Source organism: Perissodus microlepis, chromosome 19, assembly GCF_051167445.1.
Source record: "Perissodus microlepis isolate ML-2025 ecotype Zambia chromosome 19, ASM5116744v1, whole genome shotgun sequence".
NCBI classification, from domain to species: Eukaryota; Metazoa; Chordata; class Actinopteri; order Cichliformes; family Cichlidae; genus Perissodus; species Perissodus microlepis.
This window is the reverse complement of record NC_140479.1, coordinates 19,398,728-19,417,983: the sequence shown is the minus strand read 5'-3', so window position 1 is coordinate 19,417,983 and position 19,256 is coordinate 19,398,728. Positions and strand designations below refer to the sequence as shown.

The window sequence follows — 19,256 nt, the reverse complement described above, 5'->3', positions numbered from 1 at the left end:
ATTATTCAGTTATTTTTCAGAGATCAGTATGAGTATAAGAGAGCTCTCTTAAATAGTTTTCTATTAAAGGTGTTGTATCAATATGTTAGTGCTTTGCATGCTTTGGTCAGTAAGACTGGACAACACCTATTCTTTTTGCTGCCTCCCAAGTGATGTCTATCAGTTTGAGAGCAAGTAATGAATAAAAATAAAAACAGATTTGAAATGCAGGCTTAGTCTACATGCAAATCTATTTGTACTCAAAGAATCAATCAAGGAATAAAATTTCATCTAAGAAACTTTATATCAGGGAAGGAGAACTACTTGAAAGGCTATTAAAAACTTTAGCCCTGTCATACTCTCTGCGGTATCTTCCAGGAATTGTGAAGCTATTTTTCTGAGAACTGGATAGGCAAGATTTTGTACCTGTTAACCTCTAATCTAGAGATGAGAATAATAGGTGATACCCAGACAAATGAACTAGTTTCATAGTACAGAAAATCCAGGTTTAACTCTCAAGTTATGAAATCCTGCTTCATAGTACAGGCCTCTCGATATGATGGAGATTAGAAATCAACACAACTGAAATCACCAGCTATACCAACTAATGAGTTGTTGGGAAAGTAATTGAACCATTCCTGGAAGAGCCCAGGAACGGTTAAAGTAGGAGGATCTCAAGATTTTAATAGCATCTTTGTCTTTGTCTTCACTAATTAGCGTTTGTTTTTTTCCTCAAGCCTTCACTGCCAAGTTACCACTCCTTTCTTTCTTTCTTTCTTTCTTTCTTTCTTTCTTTCTTTCTTTCTTTCTTTTCTCACACTCATCATACGTGCAAAAAATTGGCATATAGCAACAATCAATGAAAATCAGTTAGAGACCAAGTGTCAGTCATGGTCTGTTGTGTGTCTTCAACAAACACTTTTCAGTTTTCATCCTGTTAATTTGTAACTTCGTAGGAGCTGCTGTTTACAGAGAGCTAAATCACAATGACATTCACAGGTCACGAGAATGGACATATTTATCTAAGCTTATGCTATAAAAAACTCACACCATTTGCTTCACCTAAGCTGCCACAAGCTCAAAAACCTCAACCTCTGCTGAGGTTAATCTCAGGCTACTACTACTTGAAAAAGCTCAACTTAAACCAGAAATGGAAGAGGTTTGCCTTCAAACTAACAAGTGTGTTTTAGGGCAGAATTTTTACTTTGAAGGCAAACAGTCTCCATTGCTAGTTTTTAATCGCACTTTTATGAGTTTCACCACAGCTCAGAGAATAGCTCGCCAGTGTTTGTAGACAGGTCTGCCACATCCATTCAAGTTACAACTGCAGTAATATGCTAACAACCAAACCAATGGCAAAGAGTTTGATTGGGGAATGCACCATTTTTTCCCTGTTGATAGGTGGTTCCCAGGGGGTAACTGAGTGGTCTGTAGATCTGTGTGAACGGCACTTTAGCAGTCATTTTCCCAGCGATTGGAATCAACCTGCAACAACCAGTTGTAACTGGTCAGGGAATATGCATTTTTGCCCATTAGGCCAGAAGTTGCCAGATGGTCACTGACCATATTGTCATCATGATTGTCACAGATCTGCAAAAGCCCAAATTAGGATTTAGACTTAAATAAGTACACATCATGCAGTTTGTCCCATTTCAGCCGCCAAACACTAGCTGATAAACTCCACATCAGAGAATGCCTTGTTTCTGTGATTTTGTGGAAAATCACAATACAGGTCAGCTTCACTCTAAATGCACTGGAACGCACGTTTACGAGCATTTGCCAGACCTAAAAGCAGATCTGAATGCAGAGTATTTAACGAGACATGGACTTTTAAGTATTCATTAATACTTAATGGGGCGATCGAGGCTCAAGAGTTGGGCATTCGTCTTGTAACCGGAAGGTTGCCGGTTCGAGCCCCGGCTCCGACAGTCTTGGTCGTTGTGTCCTTGCCAGTAGGCAACACTTCACCCGTTGCCTACTGGTGGTGGTCAGAGGGCCCGGTGGCTCCAGTGTCCGGCAGCCTCACCTCTGTCAGTGCGCCCCAGGGCAGCTGTGACTACACTGTAGCTTGCCATCACCAGTGTGTGAATGGGTGGATGATTGTGTATAGTGTAAAGCGCTTTGGGGTCCTTAGGACCAAATAAAGTGTTATACAAATACAGGCCATTTACCAAAGTCATGTACTTATTTTGTGGAAAACAAATTTCTTTGTTTAACGATTACAATTTGAATCGTCTTTAATGAGACTACACATGCAGAGAAATACAAGAACTTGACTGATGCAGAGCAGTAGCATCATTGGCTTTGCTTGCAAAACTGCAAGGACTTTTTATCAAGTTTTATCAAGTACACATCCAGAAATGGAGCAGCCAAGACCCACTTTGTGATTTCCACTAAAATCACAAAAAGAACAGTAAGCTATTCTCTGATGGGAAGTCTATCAAAAACTGTTTGATGGACTCAAAGAAGCATTTGACAATGTACTCATCTCCAGGCAAACTTTAACAAGATGGATCAAACACTGCAGGAAATCTGGAGTCTTATCTGAAAAACAAAGCAGACAAATATAACTTTTTGTTCTTGAGAGCTGCGATATCCGCAACACTGCCCAGTTGCTCATCTGTTTACATGGTAGATTACAATGATGCTGGCAGCAATGCACTTAGTGAAAGGGACTGTGACATCGAGTGACTTGTTCACAAGGACAACTGCATGCTTGGATAGGTTTTCCAACTTTCTTTTGAAACGGATGCAAGTTAAAAAGACTGAAATGAACACAGAAGTGACATTGGTATTTTTCCACTGTATTACACACCAGGTGTTGTGTAAGTCAGTGCTGAAAATAAACTTTGTTGTTGATGATGTAACTAAAATGGTTAGCTTAATCAGGGCAAGAGCACTGAATCACAAACTGATTCACTACTGGTAGAGTTCTTCATTTCAGTATTACTGCTAGATTTTTAATTCTCTCTCAAAGAGGAGAATTTTCCACATGAGGACCTTTCTTTTCTTTTTATCTTCATATGTGAAACAGCATTCGCCTGGATAAAGTTTAAGAAATCCAGATCCTCTCTCAGTAAAGATAACATGTCTATTGTCCTTTATATTTCCACCACAGACATTGAACCTGACTTAAATGCATGAAATATTAAATAGTGATTTTAAAAAAAGTTGGTGTTTTTACTATGCCCATGTAACTTTTAGATTGCCTAATTGTTCTTTTTTCTTTTCTTTTTTTTACTTTTAAACCTGTCTTGTCTTGCAGCTTTTGCAATCAGAATTATGATCTGAATGCAATGTTGTGCCAAACACATTTTGCTTTTCCAAGATGAGCTCTATAAATTCTCTATAGCCTCCTCTTGCTTGTGTGTTTCTTTTACCTGTTTATTTATCAATTTCTATTAGTGTTATTTCAGGTAATAACATTATATGTTTAGTATGACAACATCTAAGCTTACAGGCAGGGGAAAAAAAGAAGATGGAGACAATAGGAGAAAGCATAATAAAAGAATAGACACAAATAGAAAAGCACGATGTATCGTCAACTGGTGCACCTGTAAGAAAAAAACAAAGAACGGAGGAACATAGAAGACCTTCATTGGGTAATTGTAACATCTGCTTCAGTACCATTAGCAGAACTGAGTTCAGCTTATTAGCACCGCTCTTTATAACAGTCCTGGCCCCGTGGGAAAACTGCACACCCCTGGTCTAGATAGAATCATACATATATAACAACATAACTGCATATTTTCAACACGTAAGTGACAGTAACAATGTTTCTGTTCTTTACAACAACGCAAACTACTCATGAATCAGAACTTCATCTCTCAGGCCTTGCACTCTGCAAAGTCAACAGGCTTGCAGGCAGTTTCATCAAATAACGAGGAGCAAGGTCAGGAAGTACATCTACTAAATTTCCTAACAACATATTTGCCCCTCCACCATTAAAACCTCTCAGAAAAGGTGCCTGTTTTAAGTCAGTGGAATGTAAAATGACTGAGTAAATACACAAGACAGAACACAGTTCACGAGACAGAACCATGACCTAAACGTTACCGGCGCATTGTGGATATAAGCATCTAGCATAATGTAAAGGAGGGGCCCTAGAGACTAGTAGATTGGCCTTGCAGATGCTTTGACATACAGTCAATGGGCATTTTGCACTGGGAAGCAAACTTAATATACTGAAAGTGCTCAACACTGAGGAGATGTGTGTATATTAGGCAGACTGTAATGCACTGGAAAGACCGGGTCAGGCCGGAAATGTTTGCAATGAGAAAGGTGCTTCACATTCTAACAAACATGTCAATACTTGGTTGCTGTTGTGTACCAATACTTTTGGTTTTGTTGCATTATGGACAGAGTCAGTGGTTCTTTGCTCTATACACGTAAGGGTCCGGGAGAGTCCAAGTTATCCAGTCTTTGCTGCTTTGCTGTTGCTTTTGTTCCTTAGTTTATTTGGCTCTGCACAATGTAAACTTCATTTTAAAGAACTCAGCTTTTCCCCAGGGGATCTTTTTTTTTTTTTTTTAGTGTTTTTGCTTTTTAAAGTCTAAGAGGTTTGTTTTAACAAATACATCTCGATAACAAGCAGCTTATGTAAGAATGAAAGCATTTCATTTCAGAGAGGAGCCCTGTCCTTCTTTGCAGAACACAATAGAGTGAACCAAGCTGTGGCTCCTCCCCCTCCTATGTCCGCTCTAGAATGGGGATACACAAAGTCTGAAGGGGGTAACGAATCCTGGTACGCCCCTGCTAAAAGTGCTAGAGGTAACATGTCACAGCAGCAAAGCAATGGTCTGTGGCCACCACCTGCAAATTCATTCATTTGTTTTTTTTGTTTGTTTGTTGTTTTGTTGGGGTTTTTTTTTTTTTTTTTGGGGGAGGGGGGGGGGTCTTATTGTTGCCTCTGATATTATTACTTTGAGGTGTATCGAAGCAGGTGAAATAGATTCAGAGTGGGTTATGCTTTCTAACAGATTGTGTTATTCTATGATGATCGACCATCCCCGGTTTTGTTGCTGTTATTGTTATTTGTTTTTTTGTTTTTTTTAGCACTGTATAAAAGTGTATAAAACAGTGTATAAAACAATTTCATAATTTCCTACTGCTTTTGCTAAAAGTGGAGTTTTTCTTTATCGTTGTTTTATTCTCAGTTAAACGTCCTGCAATTTCCCAACTCGGTATTTCTGCGTTTTAAGATGTTTTGCATTTAAGAATGTAGGAAAATTCGCAGCAAAACCCTTTAGGAAGAAGAAACAAAATAAAATAAAAGCATAACATTGTGACCTATTGTAATTTATCATATTCAAAAATATCAAATGTATTTTATGAACTACAATGAACAATTACAGCCGAAATATGCTTGATGTTGTATCGTATTAATACGATATTATATATATATAAGAACGATACAATATCATTCTTTGTTTTATTCCACTACATGTTATGGAAAAATACTTAGACGCTGCAGGGGAAGTTGCAGGAAAATCGAGAAACATCTATAAGCCAGCAAATCCTCACCACCGGCCTTAGTGGTTTCTGGAATGGAAATTTTTCACCTCATGTGAAGAAACGTGAGTGGAAACAAGCCCGGCCATTTGCTGATGTCCTCAGACGTCTCCCTCAGCATCAGCTATAAAAGAGCGACCGAGCGCTCGGATTGGCTCGTGGCACTGAAGCCGTCCTACGAGGGAACCTCTCGAGCTCGTGGCTGACACCAACTGGACGAAGACCATAACTGACGCTTTCAAATTAAAGAGAGCGGAAATTTACAGTCGTTGAAGCGAAGAGCTGTCAGCTATACGCCGGGAAGCAGTCTCATTTTAGATACTTTTACACTTATTCCGTGCAAAGGTGAGGGAGTTTACCGGTTTAGTTCACTTATTTTCCGCTTTCTCTTAATTTGACTGCTCCAACATCAAACGACCAAACACAAAAACCGGTTTGTTAGGATTTTCGTAGAAAATTTACCAGCTGTTTATCGAAGGGCAGAGGAGAAAAAAACGGCTTTTATTAGAAAGCGTTAGAGCTCTCAGGCTTATAATAATAACACCCAATTGTTGTTTTCCGCACGTGTGCCAGTATCGTCGAGTAAATGTGATGTGTTAGTGAAAGGCAGCGTTTTCCGCTAGGTTCATTTCCGTGTGGAGATGATGTAATTGTTCCTCCTCTTTCTTTCAGACTCTGCAGCCATGTCCGTGAACGTTCAGGTCAACAGCCCTAATGTGAAGTACACTGACTCTCACATTGAGGCTCAGTACTCTTACCAGACCTCGTCGGTGCACAGAGATGGGAACAAAGTCACGGTAAGTGATTTACATTTATAGTTATGTGTGTGCGTCTGTGCGCGTTTAGCCCCCAGCTAACCCGCGCTCTGTCCGTCACAGGTGACCCCCCGCACCACTGAGATGACGATCCGCACCGAGCGCCGTGTGCCTCGGCTGGGAGTGATGCTGGTGGGCTGGGGAGGCAATAACGGGACCACAGTCACAGCGGCCGTACTGGCCAACAAACTGGGTCTTACCTGGAAGACCAAAAACGGAGTAAAGGTGAGACGGGTGTCACAAATACGCACATATGTGTATGCTCCGGAAGGATTTGCATAGACTTTTTTTTATGGTATTACTATTTGAAATGAAGAAGCCACACATTAGTAAAAACCTACCAAATAGAAAATGTAATATGATGTCCCTGCTGCACAATAACTCCTCCCAATCAACTTTGTGTGAGTTATTGCATTGAAATAGATCGCATGCTGCACAAATAATCGATTTCATTGAATATGACATATGCTAAGTATGGTCCATTTAATAACATAAAAGAAATACAAATACTTAAGAGATTGAATGAATTCCACCAGCACGCTATAATGAGATGTGAAAATTACCACTGCAAAATGAATAGCAAATCTTCTTGTCCTGTTGTATAAACACAGTGTGCTGTATGTCCCCTGCTGCAGAAGTACAGCCTCATTATAAGCTGATTATACTGACATGTTCAATGGAGGGTTAAAGGCTTAACTTACTTAGGGATTTTCCCTTATAAGGACATCTGTAGTAATATTTATGAGCTGGTTCCTTCTATTTTTGGTTATTACTGATTAATATATTCATAATTACCATCAAAAATGGGGAATTACATTCGATACAGAGATTAAAATCACATTCTTTTTGCTTTCTCTGCCCTCAGAAAGCGAACTATTTCGGCTCCCTCCTGCAGTCCTCTACTGTTTGTCTGGGATCAGGGCTTGAGGGCGAGGTTAACGTGCCCTTCCGGGACCTCCTGCCCATGGTGCACCCTAACGACATTGTGTTTGATGGTAAGAACAATTCCACACAGTCGTCTCAGGGTGTACACACTCAAGACTGAGGTGTGTGGGTGTGAGAGAAAGTTCACACAAGTACAGGAGTGTTGACAGCTGTGAAAACTGATCCCAGAACATATCAAAGGGATAGGGAGTCTCCATAAGGTGAAGGTTTTAACTAAAAGTTACTGCACTGATCTTCTGTAAATTATTACAGTTATTTTGGTCAATATTTATTATGATTATTTAACAGGATTACTTACAGCCTTGTGCATATGATGTTATAGGAAGCACGTGCACAGCCAGCACTTTCATAGAGATGCTAGAATCTAGTTTAGGATAAAATGGATTGCTGAAAGAGGTGAGCCTTCCTGTTTAGTTCTGAAAAATAATTTTTTTCTCCCTCTTTTTTTTTTTTTTTTTTTTGTTAGGTTGGGATATCTCTTCATTGGATCTGGGCAGTGCAATGGAGCGAGCTCAGGTGCTTGACTGGTCTTTACAAGAGCAGCTGCAACCACACATGAGCTGCCTGAAACCCAGACCATCAATCTACATTCCAGAGTTCATTGCTGCAAATCAGGAGAGTCGCGCAGACAATGTCCTCACTGGCACCATGGCGGAGCAGGTAATAAAAGTCTCTCACTCCCCTTTTTATTCATCTGTCTACTTTTTTTCCTCTTGCAATTTGTCTCAAAGAGTACATGATCTTCCAGATGGAGCGAATTACAGCTGACATAAGAGACTTCCGTCAGGCCAGTGGTGTGGACAAAGTCATTGTTTTGTGGACCGCCAACACCGAGCGCTTCTGTGATATCATCCCAGGGGTCAACGACTCTGCCAAGAACCTGCTGGCTGCAATCCAGGTGAGATCAATGGCCATAAGAATAAATACAGAATCAAGTTTGAGTGCAAATCACAATAATGAGCCAACTTAAACTGTGTTGGTGGTCAGTGGTTATCATCAATCACCCACTCAACTTTAATTTCTTTCTAATGCTTAGGACCAAACAGTAATCCTTCATTACATTTAGTGATTAATGAAGCTTAGAGGATGAAAAGATTAGCCCTTCTAACACACTTTGGATTTGTAAATGAAATGTCTTAATGAGTCTGAAAGAGACAGCAATTCCTTTTATATCAGATCAGGGGAAAGAAAATTATGATTCGCCCCTCTTGGCCAAGTTCTTATTTTATCTTCTTCCTTGAGCATGCTTGTACTGCTGTCAGCAATGATAAGAGTCTATTTCACAGACTTCTGACCCTCAGCAAATAGCTCAATTTAAGATAGTCATGAAGTCAACAAGAGAGATGTTTTACCGACGTGATGTAAAGAGTCTCGGGGGAACTGTAGTCAAGCTTTCCTACTAAAGCGTAATACATGCTCAGTAACAGCTATCGTGTCTTTGTTTTCCCTTCATCCATCAGGCCGGAGCTGCAGAGGTCTCCCCCTCCACTCTGTTTGCAGTGGCCAGTATACTGGAGGGCTGCGCCTACATCAATGGCTCCCCACAGAACACGTTTGTCCCAGGAGCAGTAGAGCTGGCTATGCAGAGAGGCGTGTTCATCGGCGGTGATGACTTCAAGTCTGGTCAGACTAAGATCAAGTCAGTGTTTGTGGACTTCCTGGTCAGTGCAGGGATCAAGGTGAGGATTAATGAGACTGAGCCACTTGTCTGAATTCTCCAAAGAGAATTAGCATCTGTTATATTATAGGTATATACAATTAAAGTGTAACTTTATCTTATAAACCACAACTTAATAAGTTTCTCTGCTTTTGACAGCCAACATCCATTGTCAGCTACAATCACCTTGGCAACAACGATGGGAAAAACCTGTCGGCTCCACAGCAGTTCCGCTCCAAAGAGATCTCTAAGAGCAATGTGGTGGACGACATGGTCCAGTCCAACCCCATACTGTACGAGCCAGGAGAGAAACCTGACCACTGTGTAAGTGAGAGCGACGCAAACACAGACAGATGACAAGCTCCGTGTCAGTATTTACAGACATCAGCTGACAGACTGTCTCTACTTTCTTTCAGGTGGTTATCAAATATGTCCCATATGTGGGAGACAGCAAGCGTGCCATGGATGAATACACTTCTGAAATAATGATGGGAGGGATCAACACTATTGCGCTGCACAATACCTGTGAGGTCAGTCTGTTTCTGTTGACAGCATCGGAAACAAAGAGGTTCCACCAAATCTGAATTGTTCAACAGATGAAGCTCCTCACCCCCCCTACACAAAAACATCACATCGATTTTGTTTATGTTTACGAGCATAATATTTCCCACTAATTCAGTCCATTTGGGTTCATTTTTACTTGTTATTAAGAATTTATAGCAACAAAATGTAATGGAGTATATTTTAATGTAGAACTTTGGCTCCCTCTACTGGTACAAAAAAAAGCCACATTGACAGACAATTTTAGAAACTAATAGACGGCACCAATCTTCTGTAGATGTGTTACTATGACTAATTATTTATGATAAAAAATATAATTTAAATTATTTTGGTTTTGATTATGATTATTTAGCTTATTGTTCAAAGTTGTGCATATATTTTGGTCCAGTCATTAAAAAGAATGGTGTTTGTCTTCTATACATATGTATACCTTCTAATTCTAGAACACAGTGCTCACTCACTTCTTCTTGCTTCCTCTCTAACAGGACTCTCTACTTGCCAGCCCAATCATCCTGGACCTGGTGATGCTGACAGAGCTTTGCCAGCGTGTGACTGTAAAGCCCCAGGGTGAAGAGAACTTCCAGTCTTTCCACAGCGTCTTATCACTGCTCTCCTTCCTATGCAAGGCTCCTCTTGTCCCATCAGGAACTCCAGTTGTCAATGCCTTTTTCCGCCAGAGGGCCTCGATTGAGAACATCATGAGGTGAGTTGATCTGTTTGATTTCTGTCTAAAAGGCTGCATGTTGATTCAACAGAGGGATTTTCAGGAATGAGGCGATTGATATTCCTCAGTTTCATTTAGTTACAGTATCTATCTCCTTTCTTTTCAGGGCGTGCCTTGGTCTTCCTCCTCAGAACCACATGCTGCTGGAGCACAAGCTGCAGAGAAACTTCCTGCCCCCACATGAAACCTGTGTCAACAATGATGTGGCTTCTTTGAAGAAAGTTCCCGTAGTCAACGGAAATCACATTCCTCTAACAAATGGCGTATATGCACACATGGACCACACAGCATGTGCATTATAACTGAGACACTGCAGAACCAAACTTAACTTTGAATCAAAAGAACAAGTTCCCTCATTGACTAAGCTGTTGTTGCAACATCAATTTGGCCCAGTTAACTAGATTTACTGAGTTTCAGTATGCTTTATAAAGCCCACGTACAGCACTTATATGGGCCCTGAAAAGGCAAGTTTGTTTGTTAGTTTGTTTACATATTTTAAAGTATTAACTTTACAATTGTAAACTTGAGTACATTTTCTAGCTGCTTGTGTTTAAATCACAGTAGTTTTCAAAGTAATTTACATTTGCACATTGTACACTATCGTTTATCTGTGAAACAGCTGTTCCTGTGAAAAACAGATGTAGTATCTGCTGTATTTGTTATTTAAATTAACATTACACTGGACCATCTTTTTACCTTACTGTTTTTTTGTACAACAGTGCAGTCTATCACTACTTTTTTGTAGTGTCTTGAACTGTTTATATACAATAAACTCCTGGATGGTGTCATCTGAACCTATATTGTTTCGAGTCATTCATTTTTGGATTTTCAAATATACTTATACATATAACTTTTATAGATGAAAAAGAGAGAATGTCTATAGCTGAGAGATGTATAATCTCTTCAGTCCTGGGACAAACTGTTTTGCCTAAGTGTTCAAGAGGCATCCTAATCAGATACTTAAATCCCCTCAACTGGCTCCATTTGATGTGGAAGAGCAGCGGCTCCCTCCCAAGTCCCTCTCAAATAACCAAGCTCGTTACCCTATCTCTAAGGTAGAGTCCAGCCACCATTTGAAGGAGACTCATTTCCTCTGCTTGTATCCACAACATCCTTCTTTCAGTCACTACCACAGGTGAGAGTAGGAATGTAGATTTACCAGGAAATCCAGAGTTTCACTTCTACGCTCAGGTCTCTCTTCACCAAGCAATTTAAATGAACTCTACCAATTCTGCTGAGAAGACTGGCCAAAGATCAAGTCTGAATAATGCCAAAGGCTTGTTGATGACTACCAAAAGCATTCAACTTGCTTGGAACCTTTATCGAAATATTAGTCTATTTTTGAGCAGGTATGTATACTTTTATCTCTGTGTGGATTAGCGTAAAGCCAAAGTAAAATCAAATCTGCTGCACATGCACTAAAATACAAAAGTACCATTAAATATATGAAGCAAAGCACAAAAAATGTAATCACAGATAAGTTGCTATTTTTTAACATGAAAAACTACATAAAACTACACTTTTTAATGTAATGTTTTGTTATATTTGCTTTGCCCCACAGCCATATTTTAGACATTTAGTGTTGGAAAATTAAAAATTTATTGGTCAACTAATCTTATCTTTAAATAAAAATAATACATGGACATCTATTTTAATAAACTGCATCACTTGTTCTAATATATATCAGCATTTTTTCTATTTTCATAAAACAAACCTGTCTCTTTGGGTCACTCGGTGAGTACAGCAATGGTCATGTGACTTCTGTTCTTGTCACATCCATTGAAGGAACCGAAATATAAATATATAATAAATAATATAAATATACTATAATATATAATATAAATCAAGCCAAATTTTTCAGTTACATCAAGAATAATTTTATTGGCTGTCATTTCTAAACAGCTGATATCTCCTTTGAACCTACCAGTAGCAAAATGAACTCTAAAATAAACATTTAAAGCACTACTTACATAGCACTTCTTCCACTCTGTATAAGCACTCAGAGGATTTTCTAACCACAGGTCTCATTCACACATGCAATCATATGTGTGCCTTTTTCCTATACATGAAATCACAATCCCATTGTAAGCCAACTGAAAATGTACCCTATTCTTGAGGATGGCACCTAAGACCATTAAACTGATAATCACGTTAAACTCTTAGTGCATTACTTTTTGTTTCTTTGACTGAAGTTTCGGAATTGATTGAAGTTTAACTTGCTAATTACAAACTGCATAAATTTTACTTTCAATAATTCAAAGGTTTTTGCATCTAATTTTGCACATCTGAATATGTGCATGTGGAATTTAATTAAATATTTTTTTGAATATGTTTATATTTTTGTTTTAAGAATGCCTTTTGATGTGATGTGAATGGTAGAATAAACAGTCGACTTGTATATTGTTTACAACGAGCCAGACAAAGAGGTGGTTTAATTTTGCGACGTTTTCTTGAACGCCAACCGGGTTTTCATCACTTCCGCTGCCGTTGCTGCGACACGGGACGTCAACAGTAATGGCGGACAAGGAGAAACGCCGGTCCGGGGTTAATCCTCCGGGGATGTCCGCGGGTAAAGCCACCAAATCGGACAGCGACAGGGAGTTTCTGTCACAGGCAGGGGTGGGAGACCTGCTCCGCGGGGCTATCCTCAAAATGGTCGAAGCCAGATCAGACGATCCCATCGGGTTCCTTGCAGACCACTTCTGCAACCTCGCATCCGTGACAGCCGCCGGCTCGAGTGGTTGCGGCGACGAGGAGCAGGTGAACACCGGCACTGTGAGCGCAGGAGCGCAGGAGCAGCAGCGTCTCAACCGGGCTCTGTGGCACCTGCGGCTGGCCCATCACTCCCAGAGGTCCGGACAAAATAGAGAGGTTTATGGTCTTATATTCGACAGCACTGCGGATGAAAGCAGTGTGTATTGACGGAGAACTGTTGAATTTTCAAACATAACATAACATATCAGTATTTATAAGAGCAGCTATTGTATTATATTATATTATTTTTATGGGAAAAACCTCTGTCAGACTATCAGACTGACTAATGCTTAATAGTCTGTTTGAATCTCATGTTCTCTTTTATTCTCTTGATTTTGTTTTCCTTTGGAATTTTAAAAATAAATGAATGTAAGTAAAAGTATGGTGATGGACAACGTGCTGTATGTTTTTCAGCAACAGGGTGGAACATACATGTCAAACGAATTTGTTCCTCACATTAACGTTCTTCCCTATATAAGCTCTATTCAACAGCTTTAGAAGTAGTTAGATTTTAACTAATATTTGAAAAGTCATCTTTCTCCAGAAACAGGCTTTTTTTATGCTGTATATCCATTATTTGCATATTCATTAGTCCTTACAGCCCACCGTAGTGTTCTGGTTTAGAGACGTAAGAAACTGCTCTATCATCTCTCTCCTGATTATGATTTATTTCCTGTCAGTGATAAAATGAAAGGAAAACTAAACAAAATTGAAACAATTTTGTGGATTTGGAAAATTAATTAGAATAAAAGAAATATATAGAGAAAATATCATTAGTTTTCTTAGTCTGGTAAAATGTTATTACAACCTGCCTGACGAGGCACTGATAGGCATGTTTATTCAGAGTCTGGATGTCTATGAGACTGTGTGTCAACTGCTTTCAAAAATGTTTTTAATGTAATATTTGTATTGATTTTCCCCGAGTCTTTCCTGTGACATATGCCATCCACAAAATAATAATTAAAAAGACTAAAAATAAAGCTAAAGGTAATAGAAAACAAATTTAAAGTGAACATTTTAAAACAATAAAAACTAAACTGAGACAACAACTTCCACTCTGGAAACTAACTAAAACTAAACTGAATTAAAAACAAAGAATCCAAATGAAATAAAAATAAAAACTAATCAGAAAATATGAAACTGTAATAACTCTGCTACAGACTAAAGAATAATTTGATCTCTTTTGTTCCACCTTTCTCCTCAGATCAGCATTCAGCAACAATGTCCGTGTGGCCTACGACCTCCTAAACCTCACTGGACCTCAAACATGTGCAGGAGAGTTTTCTGAAGGCCCCGATGGCCCCTGCACCGACAGCCCCGCTGGAGGAGGAGGAGTAAGAGGCGGCCTCTACACTCAGACCTTGCAATGCCTGTGCAGCGAGGGTGGAGTCCCTGCATCCACCTCTGCTCCCCTCCTGCGACGCCTCCATTGTCACGACCATGAAGCCGTCCCCTATGATGTCTTCCGTCATGGCGTGCTCACGTGTGCCGTTTTCTCAGACTACATCCGACAGGCTCAAAGGCTTTACGCCGAGGTGTGCTGCCCAGGTGAGGGTACTGCCTCTCGGGCGTTGTGCCTGGCCGTACTGGGGACCTTGAAAGAAGCGCTAGAGACTTCCCAGGGCTCTGACACAAACTACTGTGCCAACACAAACACTAAAGTGAATTCCTGCCCTGAAGCTAATGTGAAGGCTATCCGCTACCTCGAGGCCAGTGCCAAGATCTCTCCCTGCAAGCTGGCTCAGGCCATGGCTGGTGCACAGACACGGGGGCCTGGCGGAAACATGGATGCAAAAGAGTTTGAAAACGCAGCTGCAGAGTTGTTCATCACTCGAGTGAAAGTTGTGTCCTAAGTCTTTGTATGACTGAAGAATGTACAAGAATCTAAAGCATATCCACATGTAAATTATTCGCTAATATTCACCTTCTGTAACCTCTAACCTTACTGTCATCCAGTAAAAAACACCTGCACAGACATCATCTCCTCTTAAGGCTCACATTACACTCAGCAAGTCCAGTCGAAAACATGTTGTTTGTTCACTATTCATAGCACTATTGAGAAACTGCACACTGGAGTTCTTTTTGCAAAACAGGAGTTCCTATTCCTCGAAATCAGTATTTCTTCTGACGGAGAGTCACTGTTTTTGAACCTATTTATTGAAATGCTTGGAGCAGAGAGCATTACTAGTGAAATAAACACTGCTGTAATAAATGGTCCTCTTTTAAATGGCTCACTTTTTGTCATTCACTGAGGCTATACTGAGCACAAAAGGCAGTGCAGGAAGAAGCATTTAGGATAGTACTGAACTATTTTTGTTTAATGTGTACACAATATAACATCATTTATCATGTATGACTTACATAGAGAAAACATTGCCAGATGATAACAGTAAAGCATCAAATAAGCTGTCTACACATTGAAGAGGTTTGATGTTAAATGAACTTTTAAATTACAAAGTAAAAGATCACTGGGGAGTGTAGAGAGACAACACAGTGCATCAGAGTATAAGACCAAGTCAGTTAAACTTTAGGGATATTATTCTGTCCAGTTAGGAACTATAAACCACTGTGAGTCCATTTCACCTGCTTTGGTGCAAATGAAAGTCGCAACAGTTGCACAGAGTAGCAACAAGACAACCCCTAATATGAAATATTTTGCAGGTGGTGACCACAGACTATTGCACTCTCCTTATCCTTCCTATCAACGCTCCTAGTGGTAGCACGAGACGGTACTTGGATTCATGCGGCACAGGTAGTCCAGCTCCTCCAGGATGGCACGTCTGCATGTCCTGTCAAAAGAAGGTTTTCCATGTCTCTCTGCAAAGTTTCAAGAGTGTGGAAGAGACATCTAGTACCTAACGCATTTAATAATAACCAGTTTCTGTCAGTCTCGAAGAATGTCAGATGCTTACATCACTGTTTCCAAAGCACTACAACCCTGAATGCTAAAACAATATACAGAGCTTCATCAGCACTGAGAGATGTGCAGTACCCTACTCGTCTTGACAGCCACTGGATGGCAGCACCACTCACACCCAGACATAAACAATCAGAAAGCGGAAGTGGAATGACAGAGGCTGTGCTTTAACCAGGCTGACATGTTACCCGCAGTAGTGTCGCCTCCCGGGTAAAGCTGGAATAATGGAAGAGGAGGAGCAGCTGCGCTCTTTGATGTTTCTCGTGACTTACATGCTGCTGAAGCGCATGAGAGACATAAACGACGCAAACATTCAGAGACGCAACGAGATCCAAAGACGCATCAGACACCGCCAGTACTTCTTCCAGAGACAGAGGAGGATGCTCATGGTCAGTCCCCCTCCATAGGGGCTTAAAATAATAACACGTCAACATGTCAAGTGCTCTTAACTAATATAGTGTATTATCTGTCTGCAAAACGTCAAAGCTTTTAATAAAGTCAATATCTTGTACACGACCAACACTTCAAAACTCTTAAATCTCACATTTACAGTCATATAAAAGCACTAAAACCAGAGACTGTGGGCCTACCTGCATTTAAACTTGAAAATATGTCAGATCAGCCACAGTCAAGCTGCTAAAAGCTGTCCATTAGCTATAAATTAGGTCTGTTATATGCAGGTTTTTGTTCTTGTTAAATAGGGTGTTAAATTTTCTGAAATGTTCACAATTCATTTAAAAAAAAAAAAAAAAAGACAGTTAGATATGCAGATACCAGCTGTTGGATTTTCCCCCTGTAAACTTTTGTTTTTATGGTATATTTGGGAATTTTTTTGTGTTATTTTTTGTTTTTTTGCCATCTCTAACTCAGAATTTCTGGTTAGAATAATATTACAAAGTAAATCGATCATTTTGATGAAAGAGCTTGTGCATATTGGTGGATTAACCCTTGCAAGAAATTAAATATATATGTCTATGTTTTTGATATTTACCAGTACTGTTAATGTAGCATAGCTGTGGCATAAACCTACATTGGGTGGTGCTCTAATAAATGTGTTATGTAATAATAATGTAATAAGCTTTATAGTGTATATTTCTAAAAACTCTGATTCACCATTTGCATTTGTATATCAAATGAGCAACAATTTAAATTTGACAACTATCAAAAAATCTGTAAACTTCATCACTAGGACCAACTTCATATCTCCCCAGTTATTACATAATTTACTGGAAAATAATATTTTGTTACATGGGTAAACTCAGTTTAACCATTTGATTGTGCCAAAACCATATTAAATGTTGACATGTTATTACATGAGTCCAAGAAAACAATATCCTCAAATTTTCTGCTATATCAACGGCAGCATATTTAAAACAAGGGGCTTGCCAAAAAGGTGCTGACTTAATAGATCACTAAAATTACCTTTGTGGTAAATATGAATTCAAAAAATGATCTGATTGAATAACTACTGCTGGGATCAAAAAACCAAACATTATGTTAAAAAATGTGACAGATTCTGGATATTTCAGAGGGAAGTAATTTAAAAATTTTTTTAATCTTTTTCTCTGTAGATGATGATAGCGGGAGGTATCCGCTCCAATGCCCGCATCCGCACTCGTCCCTGGACCACCACTCCAAGCACAGACTGGTGGGAGCGGGTTGTCATGACAGAATTCCAGCCCTCTGATTGGCTGGATAAGTTTCGCATGAACCGGGAGACGTTCTTCTACCTCTGCGACAAGCTGAGGCCCCGCCTGGCTCGACGGGACACCAGTTTCCGCCTGGCACTGCCGGTGGAGAAGCGCGTAGCTGTAGCTTTGTGGCGCCTGGCATCCAACATCGAGTACCGCACCATCAGCGCCTTGTTCGGTGTGGGGAAGTCGACCGTGTGCAGGTGCGTTAGAGACATGTGTCACGCCATCGTGGCGCTCCTCAGCTCCATCTACCTCCGATCGCCAGGTGAGCAGGAGCTGGAGGATTCAGCTCAGCTGTTCCTGTCTCACTGGGGTTTCCCTCACTGCGTCGCTGCTATAGCAACACTCCACACAGCTATTATCACCCCATCAAACAACGCGTCTGACTACGCCAACCCCGCCGGCTGGCTCTCAGTCATGTCGCAGGTGACGAAAGCGCCCATTTATGTCACTGCAATTACAAGCTTGCGGGTTATCCAATCAGAGTCCGACCGTTTGCCTCTGTGTGCCTTCACTGTTTTAGGTGGCTGTTAGCGGTCGGGGGCACTTCTGGGATGTATGTGCCAGTTTCCCAGGCGGGACAGATCCAGCTGAGATCTTACAGAACTCTTCGCTATGGGCAACAGCCGCCGAGGGTGGACTCTCACCTGCCCCACCACCTACCTTCATGGGAAAATCACTCAGGTAGAGTTAACAGAAGAAATTCAGTCACATTTTTCAGGCATTCAAGTTGTTTTTTTTCCTCATGTATGTCAGGCTTTCACATGGCCTTTGTGTAACAAGCAAATGTAGACACTGTGATGTCATCCTTTAGTTGGATGAGCATTTTAATTGTTGCCACATTGATGTTTTGAACCCAAGGACACTGTAATCCTCTTTTCTGACTCTTATATTTACTGAGGTCACAGGGCAAAGGAAACCTAAGCTTGTTTTCCTATAAACTTCTGTACAACTGCACATCTTTTTAATGTTGCCACCTGCTGGCCAATAAAGATAATGCAAATTTGCAAACTGTGAAATGTAGTAGTGTTGAGTGTTTTTGTGTATTTCAGGTGTTCCAGGTATTAAATAAATGACACTCATTTATCACATCCAGGTATGTGTTGCTCGGTGAGGCCTGTTACCCGCTCCAGAGCTGGCTGATGAAGGCCTATCCTGAGGAACAGGGCAGGACGGCGAGTCACGCGGCACTGACGGAGCAGCAGCAGCTGTTTAATGGACGGCTTGCCCGAGCGCTGCGCGTGTCTCAGGAGGCGCTGCTGAGGCTGAGGGCACGCTGGCAGTGCCTCAGCAAGAGGAACGACTGCGGACTGGACGTGGTGCCCACCATGATCCTGGCTTGCTGCATTCTGCACAACATGTGCGAGTCTCACGGGGACGCATTTAAAGCGGAGTGGCAGGTGGAGGTGGCCGAGGCAGAGAGTCCCCAACCCAGCCACAAACAGCTTCTCTCTACTAGCATGAACCAAAGTAATAATGAGGAAGTCAGGCAGCTCTTCTGTGACTATTTTGAAGAGCAAAATAAGCTAAATAATTGAACACTTTTTTCCATGTGCAATTATACCTTTTGTTACATTACCAGCATGACTGGATTACTGAAATAAGAATCTCAATCTGTTGCTTTTTTTATATTTACCTAACTTTACTTACATTTATGTCATTAAAATTTTTATTGGGCTCTTGAATTTTCTTCAAACTG

General features: G+C 40.5%; 3 protein-coding genes across 3 annotated transcripts; all 3 read left to right on the top strand.

Annotated features, from left to right (window-relative positions):
• The first annotated feature begins 5,646 nt into the window (after window positions 1–5,646).
• LOC146365875 (inositol-3-phosphate synthase 1-A-like) lies at window positions 5,647–10,986 on the top strand. The gene is made up of 11 exons (XM_084915346.1): window positions 5,647–5,835; window positions 6,163–6,287; window positions 6,369–6,530; window positions 7,171–7,300; window positions 7,717–7,910; window positions 7,999–8,148; window positions 8,711–8,929; window positions 9,067–9,231; window positions 9,324–9,437; window positions 9,954–10,171; window positions 10,299–10,986. The coding sequence occupies exons 2-11, from the start codon at window positions 6,174–6,176 to the stop codon at window positions 10,492–10,494; spliced, it is 1,662 nt and encodes a 553-aa protein (XP_084771472.1). The 5' UTR covers window positions 5,647–5,835; window positions 6,163–6,173; the 3' UTR covers window positions 10,495–10,986.
• A 1,670-nt stretch (window positions 10,987–12,656) lies between these two features.
• On the top strand, window positions 12,657–15,173 carry tpgs1 (tubulin polyglutamylase complex subunit 1). Its single transcript, XM_084914129.1, has 2 exons — window positions 12,657–13,044; window positions 14,151–15,173. The coding sequence occupies exons 1-2, from the start codon at window positions 12,707–12,709 to the stop codon at window positions 14,797–14,799; spliced, it is 987 nt and encodes a 328-aa protein (XP_084770255.1). The 5' UTR covers window positions 12,657–12,706; the 3' UTR covers window positions 14,800–15,173.
• Window positions 15,174–15,496: 323 nt separating this feature from the next.
• Window positions 15,497–19,242, top strand: LOC146365873 (uncharacterized). Its single transcript, XM_084914125.1, has 4 exons — window positions 15,497–16,252; window positions 17,435–17,983; window positions 18,081–18,241; window positions 18,654–19,242. The coding sequence occupies exons 1-4, from the start codon at window positions 16,088–16,090 to the stop codon at window positions 19,093–19,095; spliced, it is 1,317 nt and encodes a 438-aa protein (XP_084770251.1). The 5' UTR covers window positions 15,497–16,087; the 3' UTR covers window positions 19,096–19,242.
• The last annotated feature ends 14 nt before the right edge of the window (window positions 19,243–19,256 follow it).

Excerpts from the sequence above, each read along its gene's own strand:
- LOC146365873 (XM_084914125.1), top strand. The coding sequence starts at position 16,088 with ATGGAAGAGGAGGAGCAGCTGCGCTCTTTGATGTTTCTCGTGACTTAC. Across the intron at positions 16,253-17,434 it reads GACAGAGGAGGATGCTCATG|ATGATGATAGCGGGAGGTAT; the intron begins GTCAGTCCCCCT and ends TTTTCTCTGTAG. Across the intron at positions 18,242-18,653 it reads TTCATGGGAAAATCACTCAG|GTATGTGTTGCTCGGTGAGG; the intron begins GTAGAGTTAACA and ends TATCACATCCAG.
- tpgs1 (XM_084914129.1), top strand. The coding sequence starts at position 12,707 with ATGGCGGACAAGGAGAAACGCCGGTCCGGGGTTAATCCTCCGGGGATG. Across the intron at positions 13,045-14,150 it reads CTGGCCCATCACTCCCAGAG|ATCAGCATTCAGCAACAATG; the intron begins GTCCGGACAAAA and ends CTTTCTCCTCAG.
- LOC146365875 (XM_084915346.1), top strand. The coding sequence starts at position 6,174 with ATGTCCGTGAACGTTCAGGTCAACAGCCCTAATGTGAAGTACACTGAC. Across the intron at positions 6,288-6,368 it reads GAGATGGGAACAAAGTCACG|GTGACCCCCCGCACCACTGA; the intron begins GTAAGTGATTTA and ends TGTCCGTCACAG. Across the intron at positions 6,531-7,170 it reads AGACCAAAAACGGAGTAAAG|AAAGCGAACTATTTCGGCTC; the intron begins GTGAGACGGGTG and ends CTCTGCCCTCAG.